The sequence below is a fragment of the Brachionichthys hirsutus genome, chromosome 1, assembly GCF_040956055.1.
Source record: "Brachionichthys hirsutus isolate HB-005 chromosome 1, CSIRO-AGI_Bhir_v1, whole genome shotgun sequence".
Lineage (NCBI taxonomy): Eukaryota > Metazoa > Chordata > Actinopteri > Lophiiformes > Brachionichthyidae > Brachionichthys > Brachionichthys hirsutus.
Window position 1 is genome coordinate 17,661,553 of NC_090897.1, and position 15,148 is coordinate 17,676,700.

General features: G+C 48.7%; 1 protein-coding gene across 1 annotated transcript in view; it reads right to left on the reverse strand.

Moving 5' to 3' along the window:
* Window positions 1-7,368: 7,368 nt before the first annotated feature.
* Window positions 7,369-15,148, reverse strand: part of LOC137897569 (synapse-associated protein 1-like) — a 21,038-nt gene continuing 13,258 nt past the window's right edge. Inside the window, exons 4-9 of the mRNA XM_068741889.1 lie at window positions 12,102-12,175; window positions 11,863-12,002; window positions 11,315-11,460; window positions 9,144-9,193; window positions 8,918-9,068; window positions 7,369-8,844 (exon numbers count right to left, since the gene is read on the reverse strand). Of these exons, the coding sequence (XP_068597990.1) occupies window positions 8,714-8,844; window positions 8,918-9,068; window positions 9,144-9,193; window positions 11,315-11,460; window positions 11,863-12,002; window positions 12,102-12,175 (692 nt within the window). The 3' untranslated portion in view covers window positions 7,369-8,713. The remainder of the gene's footprint in view (window positions 8,845-8,917; window positions 9,069-9,143; window positions 9,194-11,314; window positions 11,461-11,862; window positions 12,003-12,101; window positions 12,176-15,148) is intronic.

The window sequence follows — 15,148 nt, forward strand, 5'->3', positions numbered from 1 at the left end:
GACGTCACCGCCCGTTCGCCTTGTCTTTATTGTTAAGCGTCTTCCCTCCACATCGCCCACGCCGCTTTGTTCGCTGAAACACTTGTGGCGGTGGACGTTGATTAGCTGCGTAAAAACGCATGTGACTCTCATCGTTAGCTCCAGCAGCCGGTCGCCGGTCACTCACTGGCTCACATTGAGAAGTAGCACAGGATGAATTTTTATGCGTTTCTTTTATTTTACATTCAGGTTGGATTTTGTTTTTGTGCGCAGCGGAGATTTTTGCTGCACAAAGACCGCATCAGCAGTGCGCAATTGCGCACGCGCGCAGCTTAGAGGGAACGTAGCCCACCAGAGCCACCCACAGAAGAACCAGCCCAGGGCTCCAGAGCGGCAGTCGCCGACGCGGCCAACAAAACCAAGGCAGGCCAGCCCGGCACCCCACCCACCCCCAGTACTCCTGCACTGTGGCCGCCCTATCCCTTATCTCCCTGCCTAACACCCACTCGAATCCCAGTAGATGGGTATGCGTAGTGCATTAAAATTGAGGGGGGGTTGCAGAGGAATGTCTGAGGATCATCCTCCAGCACCAGGCCCCCCAAGTGTATGTGCCCTGAGTGTATATATACAATAGTAGTGTGATGTGCTAGAGTGGTGAATTAGGAGGCGAGACACACGAGGCCCTGACCAACCTGGTGCGGGGAGGAGGGAGCCCGACCATAGTGTCCCCAACCCCAAACATGCAACAGCCCCAGAGATCAACCATCCTTGTGTGAAGAACATTGAGCTGGAGACTGGATCTGAAACATAGAAAGTTAGAATGGCTGGGAGGTGAATTCTCAGGTTCCTGAATGAAAACAGAAACAAGATGAGTCATGCAAAAAATGTAAGCAGCATCATCATTTAGATCATATGTGTCAAACTCAAGGCCCGGGGGCCAATGTGGCCCGCAAGAGCTTTGTACAGACATTTGTTTTAGTAAAATGCTGAAAAGTAAAAGTGAATCAGAGTTGATGTGTATTTGTAACTGATTTCTAATCTGTACATGGGGTTTTGATGTTAAAATTAAATATTTGTTGCTGACTCCATTCTGGATCCGACCCAGATGATATTCAGTGGTGAGATAGAGCCCCCCCTACATGACTGTGTTAAATTCCCTAAATATTGGTCAATAATCAATGGAGATATTGAAGAACAAATTACAGACAGACGCCGGCGATTACATAACCTCGGTGGATATTTTTACAGCAGTAAGGTTTCGATATATTTTTAGAACTATGCAATTGCATATGTAATATTTATAATTTAATTAAGTATGTAGTAGTAAATACAGTTATTTAGCAGCATGTTAAGGGGTAGTTACATTTTATTTATATTACATTACATTTAGTTACATTTACACAATGTTACATTTACAACTGGCCCTTTGAGGGCAGCCATAATGCTGATGTGGCCCTCGGAGAAAATGAGTTTGACACCCCTGATTTAGATTGTTGTGGTGGCTTTCGCTAGCAGGCAGAATCAGGTTGCAGTATTTATGTTTTAATAAAAGGAGACCAACTTTCTGTAAAATATTTCAAATGTTTTTTATTTATTTTTTCGGAAGCAGAGATTTTCTCCATTGATATGTGTTCTATGAGGAGGTTCAACCAATGGTTGATGTTTAAAGACTGTTTATTTTTCCAAAAGATGTATGCCTAAGTGCACATTAGACTGTTCAGAGTGATGCCTGTCTGGACTTGTTCGTTCCTGAGACGTTTATTACCAACAAGGAGGTTATGTTTTCATCATTGTCTGTCTGTAGGAATATAAAAAAGAAATGCCAACATAGATCTGAGAAATATCACAGAGAGGTGACTTCTGGAATGAGGATGAGGTAAGGCTCAAGGATCAATGACAATATATACTTTCAATTGCCTTTAACGTTATAAGCAGACATATACAGTATAAGAATAAACAGACATATTTATAAGATACAGAGAAGATCTTTCCTGAACTAATGAGAACATTCTAATCAGCACAAGCCAGGGAAGAAAACAGAAAGGTTTGGCACCGGTTTCTTTTCTCTCTACCGCCGTAGAGGGCTGTGCACACCGCAGTGAACATACAACATGGACAAACACAAAGTGACAAATACACAGTGTTCTGAGGAGAGAGTGCAATGGATTTATTTGTGCTCCTTAATTCTACCCCTTCCATCCAATCATCACCAAGAGTTGTCCCAATACACCAGGTTCACATCAGCCTCTAGAGGAAAGTATGGATCACCAAGTTCTCAGGAGATCTGGGGAAACATGCAAAATACCACCATTTTGCATGTTCTTCTGCGTGTGGCTCTGGTGGGGCCACACGCAGAAGAACCAGCCCAGGGCCCGGGGGCGACCTACACCAACACAGCCGACGAAACCTAGGCCAGCGCAGCGGCACGGGGCACAGCGGGCCGGCCTGGCGTCCCACCAGCACCCAACACCACGCCCCCCACAACCACCCGCCCCCCTCCCAGCACCCTCCACCCATCCCACACCCCCCCCCCAGCCCCCCCCCACCCCCCACCCTCCACCAACGCCCCCCATCCCCATCCCCACCGCCCCCGCACCCCCCCCACCACCCAACCCACCGCTGAGCTCGGGCAACCCCCCAACCCAGCGAACCAGCGTCTGGGGAACGGGAGTAGACAGTGCAGGGGCTTCAGCCCTATCCGACCCTATACAGCCATTTGGGAGGAGAGTATTATTCCCTGGGATGGAGAGGAGGGAGCAAGAGGCCGGACTACCGTCCCACCCCAAGCGCAGCCCGCTAAGGCCCCACATGCCGCGCCAAGGCCAAAAATAAATAAATTGATTGTGACCCTCCCCCCCATACCCTGTCTATATGGCTCCCCAGATCCCAGACTGGGGAACCCTCCCAACACCGTGAATGGGTGGACACCCAGGTGCTATATACACATGTATGTGGTGCGTTAAAATTTGGGGCAGGAGGGGCCAGACGGGGGATGCGGAGGAGGGCAACGGCGCACTCCGCCCTGCGCCCTTCCCCTTATCTCCCCGCCTAGCACCCACGTGACCCCATGTAGTGCATTAAAATGGGGGGGGGGGGGGGGGGGGGTTGCAGAGGGACGCTCGGTGAACGCCCCCCAGCACCAGGCCCCCCAGGTGCATGTACCCTATGTGTATATTTACAAATGTGTTGTGCTAAGGTGGTGAGTTAAGAGGCGCAGCACATGAGGCCCCAGCCAACCAAGCGGGGGGAGGAGGGAGCCCGACCATAGTCCCCAACCTCACCCATCCCACCCACAGGTGTCAGAGGGCCCAACCATGCACAGGGCCTGGATCGAGCGCCGCCCCCGACGCATCCCACCCATCCCCCATAATCAAGCCCCCAGGAAGGAGGGAGCCGCGAGGCCCCAGCGGGAGGCAGGATGCCGGAAGAGGAGAGGCGGGGAGAGAGGGGAAGGGGGAGACCATAGGCGGAGGGAAGGGGAGGCGAAGGAGAAGGGAGAGGGGCGAGGGGGAGGCCGTTTATTGTTCCAGTTAACGAGGATCGTTTCCTTGGCGATGGCGAGGGCTGCGAGTGTGAAGATTTCTGTGTTTTGTCATTTTAAATGCATTTTCACAGATTTGTGTCCAAAAGTCATGATCTAAGGTTAGTGACAGATCCGTCTCCCATTTTGAGATGGGAAGAAGTAACGTATCAGTGCTTGAGAGGAGTTTATAAATCTTAGAAAGGGTCTTTTTAACTGTCGGGGAAATCTTTGTGACTTCCGTAACGAATACAGGTGGCTGAGGCGGGCCCCGGAGCGTTGGAATTCTTTTCTTAATTGTATTCTTTACTTGAAGATAGTGAAGGAAATTTCCGCTTCCGAGTTCATATTTTTGGAACAATTTTGTAGATGACATAAACGTATTGTCATGAAAGAGATGATGGAGTTGAGAGATTCCCTTCTGTTCCCACATACCTACATGGAAAGGTTGATTGCTAGCCTGAAAGTCAGGGTTATTCCAGATTGGAGAGAACATGCAGGGTTCCAGTTTAGAATTTGTAACTTCTAACGCTTTCCACCAGGCGGACAAGGTGGAAGAAATCATCGGGTTTTTAAAACAGTTATGCCGTTTAATGGTTGTTGTGATAAAGGGGAGATCTGCGAGTCTAATATCCTTGCAGTCCTTCTGTTCCAATTCTAACCAGTAATTAGAGTCTCTATTCGGGTGCATCCATAGTACAAGATATTGTAGCTGGTTAGCCAAGTAATAATTCATAAAATTTGGGGCTTCCAGGCCTCCTTTAGATTTACTCCTCTGAAGGGTAGATAGACTAATTCTTGCTTTTTTATTTTTCCAGTAGAATTTGGTGATGGCTGAATCCAACGATTGGAAGCAGTTGGAAGTTGGTTTAAACGGAATCATTGAAAATCAATAATTGATTTGTGGTAAAATTTTCATTTTGATGGTGGCTATTCTTCCCAAAAGGGATATCGGGAGGTTATTCCAACGCTTCAGATCACTGCTGATTTTATCCAGAAGTGGGGTGAAGTTTAATCGGGTTAACTCAGACAGTTTAGGTGAAATATTAATGCCCAGGTACTTTAAATTGCCCGTAGGAAAGGAGTAGTTTGGGTCCTGGTCTGCAGGGTTCCATGACTTTTCTGTAATGGGAAGTAATGTTGATTTTGTCCAATTGATGGAATAGTCTGAAAGTTGTGAAAATTTAGCGATCAACTTGAATACTTCCTGCAGCGAATCCGAGGGTTCTTGCAAATAAAGCAAGACGTCATCAGCATATAAATTGATTTTGTGTTCTGACACCGCAGCGTTGATTCCCTTAATCCTGGTGTTTTGCCGCACTGCTGCTGCTAGGGGTTCAATAAATATAGCAAATAATAAAGGAGAGAGTGGGCAGCCCTGCCTGGTACCTCTCTGCAAGGTGAAGCTCTGTGAGGTAATCCCGTTGGTGGTTACGGTCGCTTTGGGAGAGTTATATAATACTGACACCCAGTGAATAAATGACTCTCCAAACCCAAGCTTGTGTAGGACGGCAAAGAGGAAGGACCAGCTAACTTTATCAAAGGCTTTTTCTGCGTCCAGCGATACAACCACTGCCTTTTTTCCAAGTCGCTGCGACATACTGATCAGATTCAGCAGTCTTCTGATATTGTTGGTGGAATGTCGACCTTTAATGAATCCTGTTTGGTCGCTGTGAATTACAGACGGGATCACTGTCTCCAGCCTGGATGCGAGTGCCTTTGCTATCATTTTGATGTCGGCGTTGATTAATGATAGAGGTCGGTAGCTTGAAGGGAGGGTGGGGTCTTTGTCCGGCTTCAGTAGAAGTTTAATTGCTGCTGTATTCATGTGGGGTCGTATATGACCATTGTTTTTCATTTCTGTCACTGATCTGAAGAATAACGGCGCTAACATGGTCCAGAAATGCTTCATAAATTCAGCCGGGAAGCCGTCCGGGCCTGGTGCTTTGCCGTTAGGCATACTATCTAGGGGGCGCTGTGGAGTTCATTTATAGACAGCGGAGCTTCCAGAATGTTCTTATACTCTGTTGATAGTTGAGGCATATTCAGATTACTGAGAAATGCCTCAATATCCTCCGGGTTGGGTTTATTAGCTGCTGAATACAAGTTGTGGTAAAACGTGTAAAATATCTGATTGATTTCTTCTGGTGATTGCGCGCACTCACCATTTAACCCTTTCATTGCTGTTATGAGAGATCTTTCTCTGTTACGTTGGAGTTGATTCGCCAGAAACTTGCCTGATTTGTTATTATATTCAAAGTCGTTGTATCTCAGTTGTTGTAATATGAACTCTGTTTTCTTTGATAATATATCATCTAGTTTTAGTTTTGTGTTTTGTAGTTCAATCCACGTTTGATTGCTTGAGTTTGCTGCGTAAGCATCGGTTAATAGTTTAATTTTCTCCTCTAATTCCTTTTCCATTTTCTGTTCCTGTTTTTTTTTGTAAGAGGCATATGATATAATTTTACCTCTGATTACAGCTTTCCCTGCTTCCCAGAGTAAAGACGGAGATGAGTTTGGAGAGTCATTCATTTCCAGATAGTCTGCCCACTCTCTTCTTATGACCCTATCAAATTCTGCATCTTTAAGCAAAGAGGTGTTAAAGCGCCACGTCGACGGGGGTTCAAAGGTCGCTGTGATTTGTAAGGTGAGCGTGACCGGAGCATGATCGCTGATAATTATTGGATTAATTTTAGTAGAAATATTCTCAATCACAGAATTATTTGTGAGAAAATAATCAATTCTTGAGAATGAACGGTGCGTCTCATTCTAAATTCACACTGCAGGCTAACTGTTGTAGAAACGCTCAGCCCCACCTTCATGCATTATTAACAGGTTGATAATCTGCTGGTCACCATGGCGACAGCTGAGACCAGCTGCTGGACCCCGGTGACCGCGTTCAGACGAGCGGGCAAATCAAAGAAGAAACATGCAACATTGACAAATCGTTTCTTCATGAACACAGTGATGAGCTCCAGAAACTAAAGAGCAGGGCAGCAACCATTCGAATTATTGATCCTTATATCGATTGTCGGTTGCAAATGAGAGTTTACTCCGATGCATTCCTCAGAGCCGTTCTGAGTGTTTGCAGTCCAGGCCGAGCACCATCTGTTTTCATCACTCGCTCACTTTAATGAAAGGTTCATGCAGAGACACGTCAGCCTGCCGGCGAGCAAGCATTCCACACTTCCTGCTGAGCGTCCCGTTCATTCTCTATAGGGTGCCGTTCAACACACCTTTTAAATAAACACAACCTTTGACATTTTTACCCAGATTCAAATGTACAAATCTGTTAAATACTATGTTAAAGCACAGCGAGGCTCAGGAACAGCTTCTTCCCCCGAGCTGTGAAAGCAGTCGTTCCCTCGTAGCGATCTGGGACGCTTTATGCCGGTCCTGTTGCTGCTGCTGCTATTCTGCACTACTGCCTGTGATTCTCACTCTCTCTGTGTGTATATATATTCTCTCTGTGTGTATATATATTCTCTCTGTGTATATATATATTCTCTCTGTGTATATATATATTGTTTCTTAAGAGAGAGAATTTAGTTTATGTTATGATGTGCCTTAAGCCGTGGGCCTTCTCACGATTTTATTATGCTCGCATAATGACAATAAAGTATCTTGAATCTTAAAGTCAACAACGTCTTAGATTCACCAAAAACCTGGAATAAGACTGGTCAGAAAAGCATTTGACCTTTTACCCCTTTAAACTATGACTGTAACGCATCTGTACAGTATCTTGAGGGCATTAGTAAAATAAAATATTGTGTTGTAGTCGGCATTTATTTAAATCTTTGAACAAAGCTAACTAAATTCTGTCTGTAACCTTATATTTAACACAGACATGAATTCAACTTCAAATCAAATTACAGACGAGAAATTATATTTATTGTGATCAAATATCAATTGCAACATCCAAAATGTGCAAACAAGGCAGATTTGCTGACTGCGTAAACCTGCTGGCATTGACATAACGCTAATTTATAAGCAAAATAAACACACCTGTAAAAAGGAACGAGCAGCATAAGACGTCCCACCTTCTAGCAAATCATCACGATGTTGCTGTTCTTGGGTCGAAGCCGCTGCGGTCGATTTCTGCAGGGTTCAGGGATCAACCCTGAGCAGTGGAACATCAGTTCAAGTACTGCATTCACACCTTAACGAGTATATGTTCAGTATTTTGCAAGCTCTCCTACCTCCAAGCAGCTCGCTAATTTGAGTTGGTGTATTTTTAACAGATTTCTGAATCCATAAATTGATTTTTGATTGTGAAAAATGTTATATTTCCCAAAATGTAATGGGATCCAAGTTGGGCCAAGATCTTCTTCACCTTTTATTTTTCATCACAATCCTGCTAACAAATAGACGGCATCAAAAACAACCTCCTTGATGTAACAAATCTGTTGATGCTCCGATGGAATCGACTCGACCTCTGACATTAAATGCACCCCCATTGATCAACAAATATATCCCCACAATCCGGATCCGATCTGGATAGAGACCCCCTCCCTGCATGACTTTCAAATTCCATGAACATTGGTCGATAATTAACCGAGATATTGAGGAATTTTGAGGCTCCAATGACTGTAATGTTAATGATTATTCCAAACTGATCCAGAATCCATGATCATCAGCAAAATGTAAAAATCTGTTTCGGGTAACATTCCCGACATTCCAACTTCTTGACCTCCTTGGGGGGGGCACGTTCTGGGCGAGAGGCGGGGTACCCCCCCCCCCCGATTGCATCACGGGGCCACACAGAGTGGATTTAAGCATTATAGTCTGCAATATTGAAAAAACACAGGGGCTTCTAGTTTTGAGAACTGGTTCCTACAGTTTGCATCCAGTTTAAAAATGGTTGTTGTCATAAATAACAGACAGAATGTTTATTAAAGGATGAAAGAACAAAAGGTTTCTCAAAATGTAAACCACCAAGGAGATGAAGTCCAAAGGAACTTAGCGTTTTAGAATCTGCCCGTATTTACACCTCGACTTTACTGTACATCCCACCAGCAGCAGCATGGAAGCATGAAATAGCCTTTTACTAGTGCACCCTCTAGTGGCCGTCCCCTGAAAGAACACAGCGGGAAGAAGTGGATTCTGGAGCTCAGGGATGTGCTGCGTGCGCCTTCAGCAGGTCTCGGGGAACAATCCCAGCTGGACGTGGCAGAAGACGTGGAAGTCCACGCCGCTCCGGAGACACACGCAAGGCTAGCCGTCATTGGCCTGCAGCATCTTCTCAATCTCTCGGTCCCATTGCTCATCTTTGCTGCCTGACTGAGTCACCACCTCGTACTCCTGAAGCTCCAGCTGCAGCTCGTTCTCCCAGTCTGCTGACTCATCTGAGTGGAAACGGGAGGGCGAGTTGTTTACTCGGGAATTCATTCATGACTCGATATCCATCTGGCTGCTCACCGTCGGGGGATGGGTCGCTCTTTTTATTCAGCACCAGCTGCTGCATTTCTTTAATCAGATCCTCCTGGTTGATCGTTGTGGAGTCGAAAGCATCGCTCACAAACTCGGACACTCCAGGACTTGTGGACATGTCCTCTTCTTCTCTGGGTTGCTGAGGGGAGAAACTCATTGGATTATCTTGCTCGTTAGAAAACACGAAGCTCTGCATGCACACCGCCGCTTTTACCTTCTGCATCCCGCTGATGGAAACCGGGGGAGTCTTTGGTCTGACGCCTTCTGTAGAACAAAAACACAACTGACCCGGTAAAAGCAGCAGAGCGGCACTGTTAGCGGTACAGGCTAAAAGCAGCAGACTGTTAGCGGTACAGGCTAAAAGCAGCAGAGCGGCACTGTTAGCGGTACAGGCTAAAAGCAGCAGAGCGGCACTGTTAGCGGTACAGGCTAAAAGCAGCAGAGTGGCACTGTTAGCGGTACAGGCTAAAAGCAGCAGACTGTTAGCGGTACAGGCTAAAAGCAGCAGAGCGGCACTGTTAGCGGTACAGGCTAAAAGCAGCAGACTGTTAGCGGTACAGGCTAAAAGCAGCAGACTGTTAGCGGTACAGGCTAAAAGCAGCAGAGTGGCACTGTTAGCGGTACAGGCTAAAAGCAGCAGACTGTTAGCGGTACAGGCTAAAAGCAGCAGACTGTTAGCGGTACAGGCTAAAAGCAGCAGAGTGGCACTGTTAGCGGTACAGGCTAAAAGCAGCAGAGCGGCACTGTTAGCGGTACAGGCTAAAAGCAGCAGACTGTTAGCGGTACAGGCTAAAAGCAGCAGAGCGGCACTGTTAGCGGTACAGGCTAAAAGCAGCAGACTGTTAGCGGTACAGGCTAAAAGCAGCAGAGTGGCACTGTTAGCGGTACAGGCTAAAAGCAGCAGACTGTTAGCGGTACAGGCTAAAAGCAGCAGAGTGGCACTGTTAGCGGTACAGGCTAAAAGCAGCAGAGCGGCACTGTTAGCGGTACAGGCTAAAAGCAGCAGAGCGGCACTGTTAGCGGTACAGGCTAAAAGCAGCAGAGCGGCACTGTTAGCGGTACAGGCTAAAAGCAGCAGAGCGGCACTGTTAGCGGTACAGGCTAAAAGCAGCAGAGCGGCACTGTTAGCGGTACAGGCTAAAAGCAGCAGAGCGGCACTGTTAGCGGTACAGGCTAAAAGCAGCAGAGCGGCACTGTTAGCGGTACAGGCTAAAAGCAGCCGACTGTTAGTGGTACAGGCTAAAAGCAGCAGAGCGGCACTGTTAGCGGTACAGGCTAAAAGCAGCAGAGCGGCACTGTTAGCGGTACAGGCTAAAAGCAGCCGACTGTTAGTGGTACAGGCTAAAAGCAGCCGACTGTTAGTGGTACAGGCTAAAAGCAGCAGAGCGGCACTGTTAGCGGTACAGGCTAAAAGCAGCAGACTGTTAGCGGTACAGGCTAAAAGCAGCAGAGTGGCACTGTTAGCGGTACAGGCTAAAAGCAGCAGACTGTTAGCGGTACAGGCTAAAAGCAGCAGAGTGGCACTGTTAGCGGTACAGGCTAAAAGCAGCAGAGCGGCACTGTTAGCGGTACAGGCTAAAAGCAGCAGAGCGGCACTGTTAGCGGTACAGGCTAAAAGCAGCAGAGCGGCACTGTTAGCGGTACAGGCTAAAAGCAGCAGAGCGGCACTGTTAGCGGTACAGGCTAAAAGCAGCCGACTGTTAGTGGTACAGGCTAAAAGCAGCAGAGCGGCACTGTTAGCGGTACAGGCTAAAAGCAGCAGAGCGGCACTGTTAGCGGTACAGGCTAAAAGCAGCAGAGCGGCACTGTTAGCGGTACAGGCTAAAAGCAGCAGAGCGGCACTGTTAGCGGTACAGGCTAAAAGCAGCAGACTGTTAGCGGTACAGGCTAAAAGCAGCAGAGCGGCACTGTTAGCGGTACAGGCTAAAAGCAGCAGACTGTTAGCGGTACAGGCTAAAAGCAGCAGAGCGGCACTGTTAGCGGTACAGGCTAAAAGCAGCAGAGCGGCACTGTTAGCGGTACAGGCTAAAGGAGTTCTGGCATCACTCAGGAGGTTTCTGATCCTAATCATGAGCTCAGTCAAACTGAAGAGCACCTCCAGACGACCCTCCATGACCCCGCAGTGACCCAGTCCATGGTCCTGAGACACCTGGGGCCAGGTGGAGCCTCCCATTCTATCTGAGGTCAAGTTAGCCATGCAGGTAGCCCGAAAGCCCAGTGGCATTAGAAAGCAGGACATTTCTAACATCCTATCCAACTGCGTTGGAAGCCGGTCAGTGGAAGTGGATTCAGACCGATTCAGACCGTCTGGGGGTCAGATGGGGGTCAGATGGGGGTCAGATGGGGGTCACATGGGGGTCAGATTAATGAGTTCCCCGGTCTTACCCGTTACCCCGACGGCCTCGGTCGACAGGCTGGCAGCTCGGTCCTCCCCGTCCTGCTGCCGGGCGGCCAGCGCAGTGAGCTGAGCCGCCTGTTTGATCAGAGACAGCCGGTAGAAGTAGTTCCTCCAGAAAAGGTCCTCCTTCACACTGTCACACATTTAGTTCACATCAGCGGCCGTCTGAACAGGACTGTGCTGCTTCATTGATTATCGCTGAAAAACGGCATTCCATCATTTTCGTAGCTTATAAGAAATAATTATATATTTCTGTCTATGTATTTACGTAGTAGAAGTACATTCTTGTGTTTTTAGTCCGATTTCTCAAAACAGTCAGTGGCTGCTTTCTCGTTTGTTTGTTGGATCTGCACAGAATGAAACGGACCGGCGTCGGGTCAGAACAGAGAACGGGCCTTTTCTCTTCCTGATTGAATTTAAGGGGGCTGCTGAGCCTGAGCCTCCTGAGACAATAGATAATAACGATAAGAAGCAACTGATACTCGATGCTGCAGAATAATGTCCACCACACACACACAACGCTAACGCCACTGACTGTTTGGGAACCAAGTCGAAGCGCATGCGGTTGAGAAGCTGGTCTTCCTCCAGCATCACTGCAGCCACAGGAAACATCTGCTCCATGCTGAACTGGAACTGGACTCCAGCTGGGGGGTCGCGCAGGAAGTTCCTCTTGTCCTGCAATCGGACAGCACAGCCTCAACCAAACAGGCGACGGTTCCAGAGACCAGCGGACTCCATGGCGTTCAACGGGAGGCGCGTGATGCGTCGGCTTACAGCGGACAGAGCGAGGATCTGCTGTTGGATCGTCTCCTCCTCGGTGTAGCCGGACCAGGGAGGCACCGCGGCTTCTGGGGGCGGGGCACAGAAACTCACACCTGAACAATTCCATCAGACACAACTACAAGCAGAGAGGCGCTCAGAGGCCGGACAGGCAGGCTGTGTGAGGGATTAGAGCGCTGCAATAGGGCGCGGTGCTTCCAGCCACGCCCAACTCTACAATACTAGTCAAGAAAACATAGAACTTCAGCTTAAGATAGAGTCTGGCCTTTACTTAACCGATAAAAACCCGCTCCAGATCTCTTTCACACGGCCAGCAGCTCACGTCAGGAAACGCACTAAAGGTGGCAAGAGAAGTTTAGAAGTGTTTTTCTAAGGCGTTTTGCAGTAAAATTCAGAAACACAGGCACGTTTACAAAATACAGAAACAAGATGGAGGATGTCACCGGACCGTACAGAAACAAGATGGAGGACGTCACCGGACCGTACAGAAACAAGATGGAGAACGTCACCGGACCGTACAGAAACAAGATGGAGAACGTCACCGGACCGTACAGAAACAAGATGGAGAACGTCACCGGACCGTATGGAAACAAGATGGAGGACGTCACCGGACCGTATGGAAACAAGATGGAGGACGTCACCGGACCGTACAGAAACAAGATGGAGGACGTCACCGGACCGCACAGAAAGAAGATGGAGGACGTCACCGGACCGTACAGAAACAAGATGGAGGACGTCACCGGACCGTACAGAAACAAGATGGAGGACGTCACCGGACCGTAAGGCACCGGACCGTACAGAAACAAGATGGAGGACGTCACCGGACCGTAAGGCACCGGACCGTACAGAAACAAGATGGAGGATGTCACCGGACCGTACAGAAACAAGATGGAGGACGTCACCGGACCGTACAGAAACAAGATGGAGGACGTCACCGGACCGTACGGAAACAAGATGGAGGACGTCACCGGACCGTAAGGCACCGGACCGTGCAGAAACAAGATGGAGGACGTCACCAGACCGTACAGAAACAAGATGGAGGACGTCACCGGACCGTACAGAAACAAGATGGAGGACGTCACCGGACCGTGCAGAAACAAGATGGAGGACGTCACCAGACCGTACAGAAACAAGATGGAGGACGTCACCGGACCGCACAGAAAGAAGATGGAGGACGTCACCGGACCGTACAGAAACAAGATGGAGGACGTCACCGGACCGCACAGAAACAAGATGGAGGACGTCACCGGACCGTACAGAAACAAGATGGAGGACGTCACCGGACCGTACAGAAACAAGATGGAGGACGTCACCGGACCGTGCAGAAACAAGATGGAGGACGTCACCAGACCGTACAGAAACAAGATGGAGGACGTCACCGGACCGTACAGAAACAAGATGGAGGACGTCACCGGACCGTACAGAAACAAGATGGAGAACGTCACCGGACCGTACAGAAACAAGATGGAGGACGTCACCGGACCGTATGGAAACAAGATGGAGAACGTCACCGGACCGTATGGAAACAAGATGGAGGACGTCACCGGACCGTACAGAAACAAGATGGAGGACGTCACCGGACCGCACAGAAAGAAGATGGAGGACGTCACCGGACCGTACAGAAACAAGATGGAGGACGTCACCGGACCGTACAGAAACAAGATGGAGAACGTCACCGGACCGTACAGAAACAAGATGGAGGACGTCACCGGACCGTACAGAAACAAGATGGAGGACGTCACCGGACCGTGCAGAAACAAGATGGAGGACGTCACCAGACCGTACAGAAAGAAGATGGAGGACGTCACCGGACCGTACAGAAACAAGATGGAGGACGTCACCGGACCGTACAGAAACAAGATGGAGGACGTCACCGGACCGTACAGAAACAAGATGGAGAACGTCACCGGACCGTATGGAAACAAGATGGAGGACGTCACCGGACCGTACAGAAACAAGATGGAGGACGTCACCGGACCGTACAGAAACAAGATGGAGAACGTCACCGGACCGTGCAGAAACAAGATGGAGGACGTCACCGGACCGTACAGAAACAAGATGGAGGACGTCACCGGACCGTGCAGAAACAAGATGGAGGACGTCACCGGACCGTACAGAAACAAGATGGAGCCCAGCCAAGAAGAGCCTCATGAACCAGCGCCAGACAAAATGGTTTAATCCCATCAGAGTTTGGATTAAAATTATGATCGGGTGTACTGTGTTCATGGACCCTAAAAATACTGATCCGATTAGGACTCGATCGGAGTAAACTATTTTGACAAGTCTATTTTACCAAACATACCGGAAATAGGAGTAGAAGAAGTCATAGCCACTTCCCTTGTAAACGACACATGGCTCCGCCCTTTTCTACTTTCCTCCTTTGGTATCTGCAGCAACGTGTTTGTCTCAGATATTGACCAGTTCTTTCGCTCGCTCTGCTTCAGCTAGCTTCCGGGAATAGCATTAGCACGTTTAGCTGACGTCACAGACGTGCACAGGAAGGACGGCTCCGAGTAAGTGTTTTCATGCTCCCTGATCGGATCATCAATCGGTATAAACCACCCCCTCGATCGGGATAGAATCTTGATCGGGTCAGACTAATCCGATTTGGGTGTGTACATGTAAACGCAGCCAATGATGCGAGGCGGCCGTCACCAGTGACAAGCCTCAAAGCGCTGTGCTAAGAAGACATTTAAGAGGAGCTCCCATCGACAGAACTTCAAAATCAAAGGAAGGAATGCTGCACCTGTCCCTTAGACCCAGTCCCAACTAAGCTGCACCTGTCCCTTAGACCCGGTCCCAACTAAGCTGCACCTGTCCCTTAGACCCGGTCCCAACTAAGCTGCACCTGTCCCTTAGACCCGGTCCCAACTAAGCTGCACCTGTCCCTTAGACCCGGTCCCAACTAAGCTACACCTGTCCCTTAGACCCGGCCTCAAATAAGCTGCACCTGTCCCTTAGACCCGGTCCCAACTAAGCTGCACCTGTCCCTTAGACCCGGTCCCAACTAAGCTGCACCTGTCCCTTAGACCCGGCCTCAA